This window comes from Trichomycterus rosablanca, chromosome 10, assembly GCF_030014385.1.
Source record: "Trichomycterus rosablanca isolate fTriRos1 chromosome 10, fTriRos1.hap1, whole genome shotgun sequence".
In the NCBI taxonomy this organism is placed as follows: Eukaryota; Metazoa; Chordata; class Actinopteri; order Siluriformes; family Trichomycteridae; genus Trichomycterus; species Trichomycterus rosablanca.
Genome location: NC_085997.1, coordinates 33120525 through 33139231, shown reverse-complemented (window position 1 = coordinate 33139231; position 18707 = coordinate 33120525). Strand labels below are relative to the sequence as shown.

The following is an 18707-nucleotide window of genomic DNA, read 5'->3' as shown; positions in this document are numbered from 1 at the left end:
TATTATACAAGAATACGATTGGCTGTGTGTCTGTAAGGGGTGGGGCAATGGCTAAACAGGGTTTCCTCAGAACCCTGTCGTAGAATCCAGGTCTGTGCGCAATACAGATCTCCACATGAAGATGTCTCATGTAGGTGAAAAGATGAGGTCTGTACTGCACACGTGTTGTAGATAAGCTAAAATATTTGGAGCTGCTGTAAGTCCATATAAAAAGCCTTGAATGATCACTTATTAGAGATTAGTAATACCTGGTTATTATACGAGAAAAATATATCATCGAGAAATTTGTGGCAAAATAAAAGCTTACTAATGTAATCATTTGGATACACACAATCCTAAATAATTAAGGCTTCAATAATTCAATTCATTCTATCATTGGGCTACTACTGGGTCGCAAAAGGGTCTGAAACCTAGTTCAGAAAACACTGGTCACAAAGCAGGACACACTGGAGAGTCCTAATATCTGATATCCGCTGCACTTGAAAGCTCTGATCTGAGCTCATATTAAGTCAGCTTGGGTGTGGACCACATCTTGTGTGAAAACGATCTTCTGAGAGATAATGTCATTAAATATAATGTACTTCTCACATTCCTTCCTGTTTTAAGCTTTCCAGTTGTAGGGTGTGAGACGAGGTGTGAAGAGCGGGTTAAACACACGTCTCATGTATCTTTGATGTAAGCAGTTAGGTTTGACAATGAAAGCATCCCACAAAGAATGTCAAGCTAAAGTAATGATTCACTCATAAATACTGTAAATATATACTATGTATGTTTATATGCATCAATAACACTGATTAATAAGACAATAAGACACACAATGTTAGAAATGTGCAGTAAATATGTGGTATTAAAAAGTAATAGCCTGTAATAATGATACCCTTTCACAAACTTTCAAAAAATTTCAGCTTATGCAGCCTCTTTCTGTCTCTATAAATACACCGACGAGGCATAACATTATGAGCACTGACAGGTGAAGTGAATAACACTGATTATCTCTTCATCACGGCACCTGTTAGTGGGTGGGATATATTAGGCAGCAAGTGAACATTTTATCCTCAAAGTTGGAAACATGGGCGAGTGTGAGGATCTGAGTGAGTTTGATGAGGGCCAAATTGTGACGGTTAGACGACTGGGTCAGAGCATCTCCAAAACTGCAGCTCTTGTGGGGTGTTCCCGGTCTGCAGTGGTCAGTATCTATCAAAAGTGGTCCAAGGAAGGAACAGTGGTGAACCGGCGACAGGGTCATGGGCGGCCAGGGCTCATTGATGCACGTGGGGAGCGAAGGCTGATCCGTGTGGTCCGATCCAACAGACGAGCTACTGTAGATCAAACTGTAAAGAAGTTAATGCTGGTTCTTATAGAAAGGTGTCAGAATACACAGTGCAGCACAGTTACAGGGCAGTTTTGGCAGCAAAAGGGGGACCAACACAATATTAGGAAGGTGGTCATAATGCTATGCCTTATCGGTGTATTTCAAATCATTTATTTTAAAAATCATGTGTCCTCATTGGAATTAAGAACATTTTTGTTTGACACATCCTTCCATTTATATAAAGACATGGACAAACATACCCCCGATCATCACTGTTGATTTGAGTTCAGGGCTGAACATAATGTGAGACAGATGGAAATATTATGGTGCATTTGCTAATTTGGTCAAACAAATAACATTTTTCTGGACGCTGCTGATCATCCACAGCCACTGGCTACCCAAACAAACATCCATATTAACTGTTCTAACTTGCTAAGGCACTGTTACTGATTGCACATGATTTACATGACTACTGTAAGGATAAGAGACTGGAGAAAACATCATTTCTAAGGGGCACCAAAGGGGGCAGCTGGTCATGAGATCATAAACCTATGGATTGTCTACGATTGATGCTGGGCATCAATTCCACTCTATTCCACATGTTTATGGGTAAGATACTGTGGTACGAAACCTCTATCCAACCAAACAGCTAAAAGAATAACAAGTGTTGCTTGTGCTAATCAGGATTCAGCTAAGAAGGATCAACAGGTCTGCACACAAAGACTGGAGCAATGATGATGCATGTCAGGAAGCTTGTTATGTTGGCCAGTTCATTTCCAAAGACCAGACAGAGGGACAGTTGCAGGAATCGTCCGTGTGAGTTCCAGACTTGTTGTACTTTGACACATACATTAGTTTATCACTGATTCGCACATTGTGGACACACAGAAACCTGATGGGTGCCTGGAGTGCTCTATGGAGCTAAAGGACTTCGGATGTCTCACAACTCTACCATTCCTGAATTATTAAGGCCACTGTGGTCCTGAGAACACTCAAAGCCTCTTTATATTCTTGCCAGAGACGTACCAGAGATACCAGACATGTACCAGAGATTGGCTGCACAGCAGAATTGGGATTACAACTCTCAACCTTTTGACTGATAGCCCAAAGCTCTACCCACTAGGCTACCACTTGGATGAAGGAGAAGGGGGTGAACCGTAAATGGACAAAATACTGTAAATTCAAGAGCACATGACATCCACTTTAGTTCCCATCATCCATGCAGACTGGACACGGATGGAGAAATGGACCAGCGGGGGATGGTAATACGCCAAGAAGCTGATGAACGTTGAGGCTAGAGACTGGATATGTTGGGAGGAGGGAGGGAGGCAGAGAGGGAGGGATTCACAGCACTGAAGTGGGCATCAGTCAGGCACTTGTAGTGGATCGAGCCAGTATAGCAGTCATGGCTACGGTGTAACACAGGGATGTTCCAGCAGAAGAAGAAACTCCCCCTTCCTTCAGATCCACACACAGAAAGCCAGTGAAGCAGCACAAGGTAAGATGTAGCGCTATTCTCTGTCTTGCGTGGATGGGTGTATTAATCTGCTCTTCTGCAGGATCGAGCTGTTAATGGATTCAAAGCTCCAGGATTATGTTCTTTTTTTGGAAAACATGCTATCCTGACACAGCACAGGAATTAGAGAGGTAGGCACACTTCTCTGTCTGAGAGACGGGGTTTTCCTTTCTCATTTCTCAGAGCAAAATATATACAATATATGGACAAAAGTATTGGGACACCCATTATAATTATTACATTCATGTGTTTCAGCCACAATTGCTAACAGACGTAATAAATCAACTATATAAAACAAATTATATGATTCTAACTTTGCAGCAAATGTTTAGGGAAGGCCCTTTCCTGTTCCATCATGACTGTACACCTGTGCACAAACCCAGCTCTATAAATACATTAAGAAAAGCTCAGTTTAAAAAAACAACTCCAAGGCGCCCAGGTGGCACAGCGGGATATTCCGCTAGCACACCAGCGCCAAGATTCTTAACTCCTCGGTTCGAAACTCGACGTTGCCACCGGTCGGCATCTAGCGGGCATAATTGGCAGTGCATGCAGGAAGGGGTAACCGGAATATGTGAGCGGGGTCTATATATATATATATATATCAATTGCTTAGAGTGTATACTGTCACAACTCTAAGTCACTTTGGATAAAAGTGTCTGCTAAATGCCGAAAATGTAAATGTAATATATATATATATACACACACACAGCTCCAGTGGTCTGGAAAGAGCCTTGATCTCTGCCCACTCTGGTTTTACTGACCAATATCAGTGCCCAGCCATACACATGCTTTTTGACTGGATGGGCACAAATTCCCACATACACACTTCAAAGTCTTGTGAGAAGCCTTAACATAGAGGTCACTCTATCTACTTTAATACCATTTGCTGTTAAAATGGGACGTCCAGCAAACTCATGGTCAGGTGTCCAAATACTTTTGGCCATATAGCGTAGATTATCTAGCTGCTATAGTTTATTCTACCTTGTTCCAGTATACCTTGTTTGGATGGTGTTAGAGGTAAAGTGGCTAATGCTTCTGCATTTGTGTTGGTAATATTTACAGCATCTGTGCCAGGCATGGGCGATATACTCGAAACGCATTCTGGTTTAATATCTGCAGAGTTTCCTACATTTCTGAATGTCTATTTGGTCTCACATGATTCAGTAATTCATACTGATGACATAAATAGTGGTATTAAATATTTTTATTGGACAAAAACACTTTAAGGACCCGACTCACCTTTAGCAGACTGAGGTAAATTCACAGGGATGAGCTACAGACACTGTAGGTTTTGTGTGGGCGTGTGTATGTCAAGACCAGTTACAGGGGGGCTTCACGTTAATTAAATTGCGTGCCCTTTCTGAATTGGAGGTTAACAAGGGCACAAACACAAAGAGAAAGACAAATAGTAAAAAATACTCTAGGATCTTGTTGTGGAGGAGACAGATGGTGGCAGAGGGACGGAAGCACGACCTTGTGACTTTCAGACTCATGAGTCACTGATTAGAAGGCATGTGGTGCGCCGAGACAGAACTACACGAAAAAGAACAAAAATACATAAAATCCATTTTAATTTGAATTATTAAAGTGAATGGATGGTGCTGTGGGGTCCTTAATGGGAGTCTGTTAAAGCATATGTGCATGGGTGGGCAGTTGTAGCCTAATGGTTAAAGTACTGGACTAGTAATCAGGAGGTCGATGGTTCAAGCCCCACCACTGCCAATTTGCTGCTGTTGGGTCCTTGAGCAAGGCCCTTAACCCTCAGTTGCTTAGACAATTTACTGTCACAGTACTGTAAGTCACTTCAGATAAAAGTGTCTGGTAAACGCCGAAAATGTAAATGGATGAATTACTGGAGGGCAGAACGGCAACCAGGGCAGCACAGTGGCTCAGTGGGTAGCACTGTCGCCTCACAGCAGGGAGGTCTTGGGCTAGATTCCCAGGTGTAGCGGTTCGGATCCTTTTTGTGTAATGTTTGCTTGTTCTCCCCGTGTCTGTGTGGGTTTCCTTCGGGTGCTCCGGTTTCCTCACACAGTTTAAAGACAAGCAGTCAGGTTATATGGAGCTACTAAAATTGCCCTAAGGATAAGTGTGTGTGTGTGTGTGATGAGGGCAGCTGTAGCCTAGGTCACTTTGGATAAAAGTGTCTGCTAAATGCCGAAAATGTAATGTAAATGGATGAATTATTGGAGGGTGGTGGGTAGCACTGTCGCCTCACAGCAGGGAGGTCCTGGGTTTGATTCCCAGGTGGAGCAGTCCTGGTTCTCTCTGTGTGGAGTTTGCATTTTCTCCCCGTGTCTGTGTGGATTTCCTCCGCGTGCTCCGGTTTCCTCCCACAGTTTAAGGACAAGCAGTCAGGTTATTCGGAGCTACTAAAATTGTCCTATTGGTAAGTGTGTGTGTGTGTGTGTGTGTGTGTGTGTGATAAGGGCAGCTGTAGCCTAGTAGTTAAAGTATTGGGCTCTGCCAGGTCGCCACTGTTGGGCCCTTGAGCAAGGCCCTTAACCCTCAATTGCTTAGATTGTATACTGTCACAACTGTAAGTCGCTTTGGATAAAAGTATCTGTAATGTAAATGTGTGTGTGTGTGTGTGGACTGGCAACCTGTCAAGGGTGTTTTCTATCTTTTGGTCAGTTGAATTGTACCTACTATGACCCTGAATAAAACAAAGCAGTGGTAAAATAGATAATGGATTAAAGAAGAATTGGAAAATTGGAAATGGCTCTTTTCCATACAGCACTCCAGACAGGGTTACAAATTTTTTTTAATAATCCAGAAAGTGTAATAATATAATGGCTTGCAGGACTCATCTGTGAAATCTCTTCATCACTCACTGTTACAGGAGAGAGTGAGAGTAAAAGGGAACGAGAGAGGAAAAGGGATCAATATAGATTAGTGAGGAAGTGATGTATTCATCCAGATTGCATTTGCTCCAGGATGAAGACAAGCCGAAAAACCCTAAACTGTTTTGTAATATTTCTCTGTATAATATTGCTTATATTCTATTTTTATGGGGTTTTATTTTTCAATATAATTGTGTTGAAATGCTGCCCAAAGCTTAATAAGATCTCATATAATACATTGCCTTCATGCAAAATTGCTTGTACATCAGATTAATAGTTGCAGTATAGAAGATCTGTTTAAGAAAATAGCATTATTTAATCAAGAAATAAAATAAATAAAAAAAAAAACAATAAAATATACATTACAATATATGGTCAAATGTATTTGGACACCTGACCATGAGCTCCATTTAAAAAATGGTATTAAAATATGATCAGTTCAGCTATAACAACAGCCACCCTTCTCAGAAGGCTTCTCACAAGACGAATTTGTGCCCATTAGATCAAAAAATTACATTTGCATTTGTATGACTGGGTCAAGAAAGCCTTATGCCTAGTTCACACTACACGATTTTTGCCCTGATTGGCGCTAGATTTGCCGGCTCGGGAGCAACTCGGTGTTCGCTCGGCGATCGAAACTCGGCTCTCAATAGCTATGTGTAAACTACTCAACAACTCGACCCGAGCGGCCCGCCAAGCGCTTGGTGACTGAAGAAATATATCTAGCATGTCAAATATCTGGATCTGAGTCGCCCAACTGGCAATAAGTGCGGCGTTGAACAGCCAATAAGAACACAAGATATGGTGTGAGGGGAAACGCAGGGGAGGAGTGTAAAAAGGTGGGACAGGGGCACAATATAGTTTATATACATCGACACACACACAAGCTTTACAATATTTCTGACCTTATTGTTATCTACAAGACAAAACACCCACGCTGCATTGCAAAAAATATTTATTAACCTCCAACTCACTATAGAACAATCCAAACCAAATCCACTCAGATTCATTTATTTTTTTTCCTTGACTTTATGCTGCACATCAGCGCACAAACTTTGATCGCTTGCTACTTGTTGACGTGCATTTTTGGACGTGGTATCACTAAACCCCTCGTCACTTCTCGCGTTTGTTTTCATGATAAAAACGTAGTTTGGGAGACCAGAGAAGCTCGCCTGCAATTCCAGTTGGTGATAGATGGTGTAGTGTGAAACCCCCCTATCGCCAATCAGTCGTGTAGTGTGAAATATATACCGACTTGAAAGACTCCCGATTACAAGAGATCCAGTTGTGTAGTGTGAACTTGGCATTAGCTGATTTACATTGTTTGCTTTATGGAAACCTGTTCTTTATATTAATGCAATACTTGCGTGATAAACATTGTACTGAAGCCATTCGACTCTGTACTTATATTGATGCTGTGGCAAAAGAGCCACAAAAGAAAGGAGTGAAGCCGCTCAGGTGGCGCGGTAAAAAGACACGCTGCAACCAGGGCTGGATTCTGAGTACGTAGTATCGAATCAGTTCGAAGCTGAGTGGCTGTATGAGCAACGATTGGCCGGTTGCTCAGTAGGGGGGGTGGGACAAAGAACCGGATGTGGGTCTCTCTCTGTCAGAATGCAATTACGACCTCTGCCGGCTGATTAGAGGCGCCTGCACAGGAGATGAGGAAGAGTGCCCTTAGGGTGTGTCTCTCCGCATGCAATGCTAGGTGGCGCCAAACTCATAAATGTGTGGGTGGCAAAAATGCATCTGGCTGCTGCTCATGTTTCGGAGGTGATATGGGTTAGCTTCAAGCTCCTCGGTCAGGGCAGGGTTCGGCATAGACAATAGCCAAAAATATTAAAGTAAAGCCACAATACACATACACCAATCAAGCAGAACATTATGACCACCTTCTTAATATTGTGTTGGTCCCCCTTTTTCTGCCCCATATGCAACAAACTGTGATGCACTGTGTTTTCTGACACCTTTCTATCAGAACCAGCATTAGCTTCTTCAGCAATTTGAGCTACAGTAGCTCGTCTGTTGGATCGGACGACACGGGCCAGCCTTCGCTCCCCACGTGCATCAGTGAGCCTTGGCCGTCAATGACCCCGTCGCCGGTTCACCACTGTTCCTTCCTTGGACCACTTTTGATACACCCCACAAGAGCTGCAGTTTTGGAGATGCTCTGACCCAGTCGTCTAGCCGTCACAATTTGGCCCTTGTCAAACTCGCTCAAATCCTCACGCTCACCCATTTTTCCTGCTTCTAACATTAACTAACATCAACAGGTGCTGTGATGAAGAGATAATCAGTGTTATTCACGTCATAATGTTATGCCTGGTTAGTGTATATGTCAGCTGCTTGATCCACCAGCATGTGACAAGTGCTTTAAAAAAGAATAAAGAAAGAGAACTTATTGGAAACTGGCAGCATTTAATCTCTGCCACATCACTGGCTGAGTTCCCTGGAAGAAGAAATACAGAATGCTGACATAAGCCCTGGCAGAAACACAGGCCGGACTGAGTCTGAGAAAGAAAGAGCAGGACGGCAGAGAAGCCAAAAATGACCCTTCAATGATGCTAGAATTTAAAGGAAGTCCACCAGCTGACGCTAAGTAACGTTTAATGAGGCGCTGAGACTGCCGATTAAGGAACCAGCACTGTCAATCATAGTGGCATGAAAGAAGGCCATGATAATATAATCAGCACCTATTCTAGTCAAGTGAAGTTACATATATTCTTTTACAGTTTACATTCAACTTCACATAATTCAAGGACCAAAACACCATTGATGAGCAGACCAAGACCAACAGTGGCAGGGAAAAGCTCTCTTAAACATAAAAAGTAGAAACCTTGAGAGAAACCAGTTTCAACAGGACTCATCCTCCTGGGCCATTGGGTGGTTTAGATAATTGAGTTTATTAGAGTTGATACAATAGATATGTATAAATAAAATAAAGTGAAAAGCATAAAGAGCATAATCAGACTACAGTTACAGTTTTAGTTACAGTACAAAACAGTAAAATTACTTTTAAACAGTGTAAAAATTGTAAAAGATCCTGCATGAAAGCATCGGTAACATATTGATTGACATGAAAGTTTCCTTTCAAAAGTGTTTTTCAAGTGATCAGATTTCTCCTGACTTCACTTACTGCATCCCCCTCTAATGCTGACCTAAAGAATCCTGTCCATAATTTAACAACCCTGACTGTTTTCCCTTTAAAGTGACCCTAAGCTCAATCTAACATTTTTCTAACAGAAGTTACTGGATAAAGTCCCACCACTGCCAAGTTGTCGCTGTTGGGCCCCTGAGCCAGTTTCTTAAAACAGTTGATTGAATTGTTTTCAGTCATAATTTTAGGTCGTTTTGGATATAAGCGTCTGCTAAATCCTGCAAATGTAAATGTAGAAGTCCAAAATATTACAAGTGATAACAGCAACTTGTCAGCAAACCACCCAACCCAGCTGGACCGAGGGGCCTGTAAAAATTCACTGATCGGTAAATGATTGGTCCCTCATGGACGGACAAACAGAGACGTATTCGCTGGGTAACTTACAAAAATGAAACAAGCAAGGCAAACTTTATAGAGGTGACATCACTATCTAAGCAAATCTAATATTCATCTTAATTCTTAATTCTATTTATTATTAGAGGATTGTGAAGTTCTACTACTAACTAGTTATGATTTGCAGACCTGCATTCCTACTTACACTTACTGAAACTTTGGATTAAAAAAAAAATTTAACATTTTTTATCATCATTTGAGCATGGTAAAATATCATCATGGCATTTAGCTGTTATTTTTCTGATACTTTAAGGGGTTTTATATAACATTAAACTTTAAATTTTGTGTTATCTTATAAATTTTCTGAATGAAAAGCCTTAGAAACTAGGTATGTCCTTTAGGCGGAAAATAGACTAGACAGCCAAGGGGTTAACCTGATAAATATCCTGATAGAAGTCCTGTAAAGTAGTTACCAAGCATATTTTGGTATAGATTATATTATTGGTTAAACATTAACACTTTAGAGCCACTTAAAGTTAGATTTTTACATGATCCTTATTTTTCAGTAGGTGTTAAATTTCACTTCTCTTTCTGCTTGTAATTTACAGGACTGTCAGATGATGTCGTGCTCTGAGCGAGACTAAAGAAGTAAAAAAATCTTTACAAAAGTTCTTCTGTAGGTCTTCCTAATTCTTTTCAACGAGAGAAGCCATGCCTGTCCTTTCACCCACCACAGGTAAGCACAGAATGATAATTGTAATGTCTACTTGTATGACAAAGCTATTACTAATATTTAACTTGAACAAATATGGCCAACTTTATTGAGATAACTGAAAAAATGTGAAAAATGTAACACTGTACTTTGTATGAGAGGTCCATTCTGTCATGTTTTACTCTGTATACACGGGCGGCATGATGGCTAAGTGGGTAGCACTGTTGCCTCACAGCAAGAAGGTACTGGGTTTTATCCCCAGGTGAGGCGGTCCGGAACCTTTCTGTATGGAGTTTGCATGTTCTCCCCGTGTCTGTGTGGGTTTACTCCCACAGTCCAAGGACGTGCAAATGAGTGAATTGGAGATACTAAATTGTCCATGACTGTGTTTGATATAACCTTGTGAACTGATGAACCTTGTGTGATGAGTAACTACCGTTCCTGTCATGAATATAACCAAAAGTGTAAAACATGACGTTAAAATCCTAATAAAAACAAAAACTCTGAATACACATTTTCTGGATACTCTAATATTATGGACTGCAGATGGAAACGTCCCTAATTCCCTTAAATTTGTGCATTAAGAAATTTTGTTCTTAAACCAGTGGCTTGATTCATTCTTGCTATTAAACCTGCCAACTGTGTGGTAATCCTCCTGTTTACCCCAGTCATGGTACCACCACCTGTTACCTATTTATCTGCTCACCTGTAAAAAATTCCAAAATGAATTTTTTTTTTTAATTGAGGTGCCCGGGTAGTGTGGCACTAAATTATGCCAGTCCACTACTGCTGGGATCCAGGGTTCAAACCCCCAGAGGTGCTATTGGCCGATTAGGTGTCTACATCAAGACATAACTGGCCATGTTTGAGTGGGGTGCACGAGACACCACAATGGTTTGGCGTCCTGCCTGAGGTGTGTTACAGCATTCCGACCACTGCGACCAGTTATTTCAGGGAAACCAGAGCCACTGCGACTCTGGTCAGGATAAAGCAATGGTAAAACATGAAAATGAAATTAAATACAATTTTTTGTTAGGTTCTGTGGCGTCAGGGGAATGTGCCATCTCTCCCTGACACCACAGGCCTTACAGAGCAGAAACGAGCTGTGCCTTTTATTACCTGGCCAGCTCGTTAGGGCGAATGGGCTACACCTGTGCCTTCCCTTATTTAAGGGATAGGTGCAGAGCTGTAGCCGTCGCACCTTCTGCTCTTGTTGGCTGTTTCTTTTTTCTTTCTTTGAGTTTGTTTGACACTGCGGTGTCCTTTTATGTTTATTGTTTTTTTTATCTTTAGGTTGTGCCGCCGCACTGTGCCGCCGCCGCCGTGCCGCTGCCGCCGGGCCACCGCTAGTGGGCGCCACCACGCCGCCGCCGCCGCCAAGCTGCCGCCATAGTGCCGCAGCTGTCGTGCCGCCGCCGCCGCCTGGTGGCCGCTCTCAGGTCGCCGTCGGGCCGCTGCCGCCGAGCCGTCGAGCCGCCGTGCCGCCGCCACCTAGAGACCCCATGACTGCGCCCAGAGGAACGTGACCCCCTCCCAGCTACCGCTGGTGACAGCGTCGCGTTCCGCCCTCTGGAGCGCAGGAGCAAATGGCCACTTCCCAGCCACCTTGGCTGGTGACAGCGCCTTTGCTTTTAACTTTTGAAATCCGCAAGTAAATCACACCCGGTGGATGGCATGGCGCTGACCAGCATTAACTGCTGGTGAGCGCCGTGCCATTTATCTACCGGCGGTGTTATCCCCCCTTCTTCGGCCAACAGCGCGAGGTTTCCCACCTCGCGAACCCGGTCGCTTCGCCTCTTTAGTGCTGGGAGCGGTTTTGCTTTCAGCGTTGCTGTGGCAGCGTGCTTAAGCTCCCAGCCTGGAGGTGAGCGACCAGGGTTCGCGCCTCGTGCTTTCCCTTTTTCCCCTTTATGTTTTTTCCCTTGTTTCTTTCAGTCTGGCGTCACCGGCTGCCTTCGGGATTCCCCGAAGTGTTTTTTGTTACTGTTATTCCTTTATTTTATTGTATATTATGTTTATGATTTTGTAAATAAAACCCTTTTAAGTTAAAACCTCCGCATCCTTGGGTCCTTCCTCCCACATCATAACAGCAAGGTGCGACCCCCCGAATCATAACAGTAAGGTGCGACCATTCCAGGACCCAGCAGAGGGCCCCGTTCTCTCCCAAAAATTTTTTTGGGGGGGGCACTCCCCCAGTGGCTTTCAGCCACTGGTGGGGACGGGACCGCCGTCTAGAGACCTCGGGAGAGGTCTCTTTAAGGAGGGGGTACTGTTAGGTTCTGTGGCGTCAGGGGAATGTGCCATCTCTCCCTGACACCACAGGCCTTACAGAGCAGAAACGAGCTGTGCCTTTTATTACCTGGCCAGCTCGTTAGGGCGAATGGGCTACACCTGTGCCTTCCCTTATTTAAGGGATAGGTGCAGAGCTGTAGCCGTCGCACCTTCTGCTCTTGTTGGCTGTTTCTTTTTTCTTTCTTTGAGTTTGTTTGACACTGCGGTGTCCTTTTATGTTTATTGTTTTTTTTATCTTTAGGTTGTGCCGCCGCACTGTGCCGCCGCCGCCGTGCCGCTGCCGCCGGGCCACCGCTAGTGGGCGCCACCACGCCGCCGCCGCCGCCAAGCTGCCGCCATAGTGCCGCAGCTGTCGTGCCGCCGCCGCCGCCTGGTGGCCGCTCTCAGGTCGCCGTCGGGCCGCTGCCGCCGAGCCGTCGAGCCGCCGTGCCGCCGCCACCTAGAGACCCCATGACTGCGCCCAGAGGAACGTGACCCCCTCCCAGCTACCGCTGGTGACAGCGTCGCGTTCCGCCCTCTGGAGCGCAGGAGCAAATGGCCACTTCCCAGCCACCTTGGCTGGTGACAGCGCCTTTGCTTTTAACTTTTGAAATCCGCAAGTAAATCACACCCGGTGGATGGCATGGCGCTGACCAGCATTAACTGCTGGTGAGCGCCGTGCCATTTATCTACCGGCGGTGTTATCCCCCCTTCTTCGGCCAACAGCGCGAGGTTTCCCACCTCGCGAACCCGGTCGCTTCGCCTCTTTAGTGCTGGGAGCGGTTTTGCTTTCAGCGTTGCTGTGGCAGCATGCTTAAGCTCCCAGCCTGGAGGTGAGCGACCAGGGTTCGCGCCTCGCGCTTTCCCTTTTTCCCCTTTATGTTTTTTCCCTTGTTTCTTTCAGTCTGGCGTCACCGGCTGCCTTCGGGATTCCCCGAAGTGTTTTTTGTTACTGTTATTCCTTTATTTTATTGTATATTATGTTTATGATTTTGTAAATAAAACCCTTTTAAGTTAAAACCTCCGCATCCTTGGGTCCTTCCTCCCACATCATAACATTTTTTAAATCTTTTCACAAACCAGTCTTTTCTGTTTCATTTTATGGAATCTCTTACAGGCATAAAATTAGGAATTATAATAAAATATAACAAAATCAATAAGGTTAATTGTGTAAAACATTCTTTATGTTGTTATTTTAATGAAAGACCTGTAAAAGACAGGTTATAAATGAGTGTTTTTTGTTTTTTTATTTGCATTTACTTGATTTTTTGGAGTTGGATTTGTACATTCATGAATAAAACATGGTCTTTTAGGCAATTCATTAATCCTGGTAACTTATTTATTTATTTATTCATTATTTTCATATTTACTAAGTAGCTTTTAGTGTTATTTTGTTAATGCCACTTTAAAATAAAATACTGGTGCCACCTTTAGGCAAAGTGTTTAGGAAAGTAGCACAGCAGTTTTAGACTATTAATCGGTAGGCTTTTGGTTTAAGCCCCACAAGTTTAATTTGTAAGTTGTGCTGGATAAAATCATCTGCTTAATGCCATGAATGTAAATGTAAGTATTGGAGGTCACTTATTAATTTATTCCCAAGGAGAACCTGCATGCCAGCTAAAGTCTGTCCTTGGCCTGGTGTTTCATATTCAGAGAAATAGATACATACCCTGGTCTTGCATAACTGAAAATAATTGGCCAGGAGCTTTACCAAGATGGCAGAATAAACAGCCTGGACTATAATGACTTTAACATCTCTTTCAATTATGCTTATGCTCTGTTTTCAAATAACCTGATGCTAATCAGTTCCTAATCCCAGTGGATACAGCTCTATGCTATCAATCAAAAGTTGTGGGTTTGAGTTCTGGATCTGCAATGCAGCCACTGTCAAGATTTTGAGCAAGGCCCTTAACTTCTCAGCTCCAGTGGGGCCAATTATTGGCTGATCCTGTGCTCTGACCCAAACTTCCACACGAGGTTATGTGGATAAATACGTAAGATTTAAGATATCCTTTATTTGTCGTATATACTGTACATATACAGATGTACAGTACAATGAAATTCTTTCTTTGCATGTCCCAGCTCGTTTGGAAGTTGGGGTCAGAGCGCAGGGTCAGCCATCGTACGGCACCCCTGGAGCAGACAGGGTTAAGGGCCTTGCTCTAGGACTGCATAGCAGAGCCTGGATTTGAACCGCCAGTCTTTCGGTTGATAGCCCAAAGCTCTACCCACTAGGCTACCCATGTCCCTTACTTAAAAAAGTAGGGACTTTCACTGTGCTGTACATGTGTAGATGTATAAATGACAAAAAAAGGCATTTGATCTGCCCTAAATGATTATAATTAATTTATTCAGGTGTGTAATGTGCTATGTTTGCTGCCCTGTGTTAAGGTCTACATGAGATGCTGGCACTGCTCACGTCACAGCTTCTCCCTGGTGCCAACCACAAAGAAGATCTGGTGTTCCTCCGGGAGGTTTTCAGTGAAAGGAGTCTTGGATACCTGATGAGAGTGTGTATTGCCTCACGTGTCAATAATTCTGTGTCCGTGTCACAAAGGTTTTGATTACTGAATGTTTGTTTTCTTTAGATCCATGAGCGTCTGAGGCAGTATGAGCAGCAGGGTCCGACTCCCGTGCTTCACAGCGCCGCCTTCCTAGCAGAGGACGTAAGTGTGTGGCTTTCTCATCAGATGTTCTTCTACTCTGTACATGCAGAGCCTTGAAAAGTCATCAGTCCCTACACTGTTGAGATTGTAAAACTACTTTTAACATATGCACCACATTATCTTACCAAATTAATTAATGTATTGATATTCAACATGGCCAGAGTTTGGATCAGGTGAACCAGAAAAGCAGCAACTCTACCATGTTATCAACACATATGCCAATGGTAGGATATGTTTTACCCTAAAGTTGTGTAGCAAGTTCAGTAATACATCATGAACATCAACAGAAGACAGAGTGATTTCACCTGTTTTCTTTTGCATTTTTCCAATTTTCCTCTTAATCTGGTAATATCCAATCACCCGATTGCATTATGCATTCTCTCTACTGATGTTGAGCTCACCTATGCCATCCTGCTGGACTGGGCAGCTATATGAACAACGATTGGCTGTTGTTCAGAGTGGGATGAGCCGGACCAGAGCTCCTCATAACTGGTGCAATTACGACCTCTGCTGGCTGATGGCGCCTGCGCAGAGTTGTGGACTAATGCTGATCAGGGTGTGGCTCTACATGTGTGGCGGTGGCACCAATGGTGGGAAAGGTTACAATCTTTACAATTTTACTATAAGGAAACACTACAGACAACGGCCCCCTGGGAATTTTACCCAGAGAAATAATTACCCCAAAAAAAGAGAAGGCACTCAGGTTTGTATAGCAACATCAGCAAGAGTTTTATTTCTTTAAACCAATATTATCTAGACAAGTTATAAAATACATCTTAACAGATACAGTACAATTAAACTTGCTGCAAAACAAGGCAATAAATGTTATTATTACTGAGATCAGCAAAAGCCCCAATATTTTAATTGCAGGTTACAGAACACCAAGAGCACTCCTAACAAACTAAACAAACAAAATGAAGAAAGAGAATAATTACTACAATGAACCCTACCAAAATAAATCTAAGTGGTTACCCAAAGTACAACGCCAAATATACATATATGTGCCGGCACAGCAAACCACATCACAAGTGTTACTCCACTACACTCATTTTAGTTTGGTAGGCTAAATAACAAAATAGAAATAGTAAAAAGAATAGGCTATTAACCAAATAATACTAAGACTAATATTAATATTAACAATATTCTCAATACTGACAATACCAATAATAACAACAATTAAGATAACTGAAGAAAAGACCGAAAAACTAACTTGGAGACAAAAGTAAAAGAAACAAAACAGAAGTAAAAACAAAAGAAACACAATGAAAGGCAAAACTGGACTAAAGACAAAACAGCAGCGCTGGGTGGATCCTTACCGGGAACACCTGTAAGCCAGCTCACCTGTCTTTAAATACTCTACAAGCACCTACGTCATACTCACTAATGATCCAATCCTCATTCACACCGTCACATGTAAACAAATGCTCAGCAGGGAGACACCGTGTTTCACCTGTCACACATGCACAAGGCTGATCTGCAGGTGAAAAAATGCAGTCGATACTGCACACGTGTTGGAGGGGGCGTGTGTCAGTTGTGAAGCTCCTCAGTCAGCAGTGGAGGGCTGTATTGGAGGAGGTAAAGCATAATGCAATCAAGGTAATTGGATACGACTAGATTAGGGAGAAAATTGGGGGAACAAATCGGAGAAAAAGAAAGCTTGGTTTGATTCCCAGCTAGACAGATCTAAGTTCTTTCTGTGTAGGATTTGCATGTTCTCCCCATGTCTGAGTGGGTTAAAATTGTAATTATTGTAAATTGTACCCACCACAAGCCTGAAAGCACCTAATCATAGTGGAGCACAAATTTGGAGCACTAAGTATTTCTTAAAGTTCTGTTTAATCTGTTATAAATAAATTGAGAGATTATGATGCTGCAACCATGCTGCCTAGTTCAGAGCATTTCTCCAAACCCAAAGTTCCCATTCAAATTGATATACAAATTATGACGATTTTTTAATAATGTTGTAGAATTAATGTTGTAAATTTTTCCCATGCACAGTATAACACTGATATAATTTCTAAGTTCTCAGCTCTGTATGGTGTCGGATCTGTCTGTCACCATACGGCCAGTGTTTAAGGTGAGCGTTGTGACTGTGATTGACAGGTGGCTGAAGAGCTGCAGAGTGGGCAAATGGAAGCAGATGAAAAGGAGCTGTTCATGCTTCTGACCACCCCTCATGTGAAGGTACACACACACCTTGTCCTCTTTTGAAAATGAATTTGTCTGCAACCAATTACAGAGGTGAAGCACCTCATCATCCCACACAGAGGTTTCAATGCCAAGACGTAGGCAGCCCTGTAAAATCTCTGTCATTAAAGGCAGCTTGGGACAATTAGTTAATTCAATTTCCTTTTCAGTGAAGTGTGGTTTGAAAAAATTCTGGCAAGAGAGCTTTTATAATTTTATAATTGGGTTGATTTTCAGTCTGTGCAGAGCATCTTTTTACTTTTTCACTACAGCTTTTTTCACTCGTGTCCTTCGCAGCAAACAGCTTGTCATCTCTTCTTTTAGCACCACCTACAAATATCAAAAGAACCTCACTGAACTATATATATATACAGTGTATCACAAAAGTGAGTACACCCCTCACATTTCTGCAAATATTGTATTATATCTTTTCATGGGACAACACTATAGACATGAAACTTGGATATAACTTAGAGTAGTCAGTGTACATCTTGTATAGCAGTGTAGATTTACTGTCTTCTGAAAATAACTCAACACACAGCCATTAATGTCTAAATAGCTGGCAACATAAGTGAGTACACCCCACAGTGAACATGTCCAAATTGTGCCCAAATGTGTCGTTGTCCCTCCCTGGTGTCATGTGTCAAGGTCCCAGGTGTAAATGGGGAGCAGGGCTGTTAAATTTGGTGTTTTGGGTACAATTCTCTCATACTGGCCACTGGATATTCAACACGGCACCTCATGGCAAAGAACTTTCTGAGGATGTGAGAAACAGAATTGTTGCTCTCCACAAAGATGGCCTGGGCTATAAGAAGATTGCTAACACCCTGAAACTGAGCTACAGCATGGTGGCCAAGGTCATACAGCGGTTTTCCAGGACAGGTTCCACTCGGAACAGGCTTCGCCAGGGTCGACCAAAGAAGTTGAGTCCACGTGTTCGGCGTCATATCCAGGGGTTGGCTTTAAAAAATAGACACATGAGTGCTGCCAGCATTGCTGCAGAGGTTGAAGACGTGGGAAGTCAGCCTGTCAGTGCTCAGACCATACGCCGCACACTGCATCAACTCGGTCTGCATGGTCGTCATCCCAGAAGGAAGCTGACGCACAAGAAAGCCCGCAAACAGTTCGCTGAAGACAAGCAGTCCAAGAACATGGATTACTGGAATGCCCTGTGATCTGACGAGATCAAGATAAACTTGTTTGGCTCAGATGATGTCCAGCATGTGTGGCGGCACCCTGGTGAGAAGTACCAAGACAACTGTATCTTGCCTACAGTCAAGCATGGTGGTGGTAGCATCATGGTCTTGGGCTGCATGAGTGTTGCTGGCACTGGGGAGCTGCAGTTCATTGAGGGAAACATGAATTCCAACATGTACTGTGACATTCTGAAACAGAGCATGATCCCCTCCCTTCGAAAACTGGGCCTCATGGCAGTTTTCCAACAGGATAACGACCCCAAACACAACCTCCAAGGTGACAACTGCCTTGCTGAGGAAGCTGAAGGTAAAGGTGATGGACTAAACCCAATTGAGCACCTGTGGCGCATCCTCAAGTGGAAGGTGGAGGAGTTCAATGTGTCTAACATCCACCAGCTCCGTGATGTCATCATGGAGGAGTGGAAGAGGATTCCAGTAGCAACCTGTGCAGCTCTGGTGAATTCCATGCCCAGGAGGGTTAAGGCAGTGCTGGATAATAATGGTGGTCACA

At 43.2% G+C, this 18707-nt stretch overlaps 2 protein-coding genes across 2 annotated transcripts in view; one reads left to right on the top strand and one right to left on the bottom strand.

Moving 5' to 3' along the window:
- Nucleotides 1–18707, bottom strand: part of hectd2 (HECT domain containing 2) — a 385857-nt gene that overhangs the window by 221720 nt on the left and 145430 nt on the right. The gene's annotated exons all lie outside the window — the stretch shown is intronic.
- mpp3b (MAGUK p55 scaffold protein 3b) overlaps nucleotides 9873–18707 on the top strand; it is a 39650-nt gene continuing 30815 nt past the window's right edge. Inside the window, exons 1-4 of the mRNA XM_063003844.1 lie at nucleotides 9873–9900; nucleotides 14539–14657; nucleotides 14736–14813; nucleotides 16917–16997. Of these exons, the coding sequence (XP_062859914.1) occupies nucleotides 9876–9900; nucleotides 14539–14657; nucleotides 14736–14813; nucleotides 16917–16997 (303 nt within the window). The 5' untranslated portion in view covers nucleotides 9873–9875. The remainder of the gene's footprint in view (nucleotides 9901–14538; nucleotides 14658–14735; nucleotides 14814–16916; nucleotides 16998–18707) is intronic.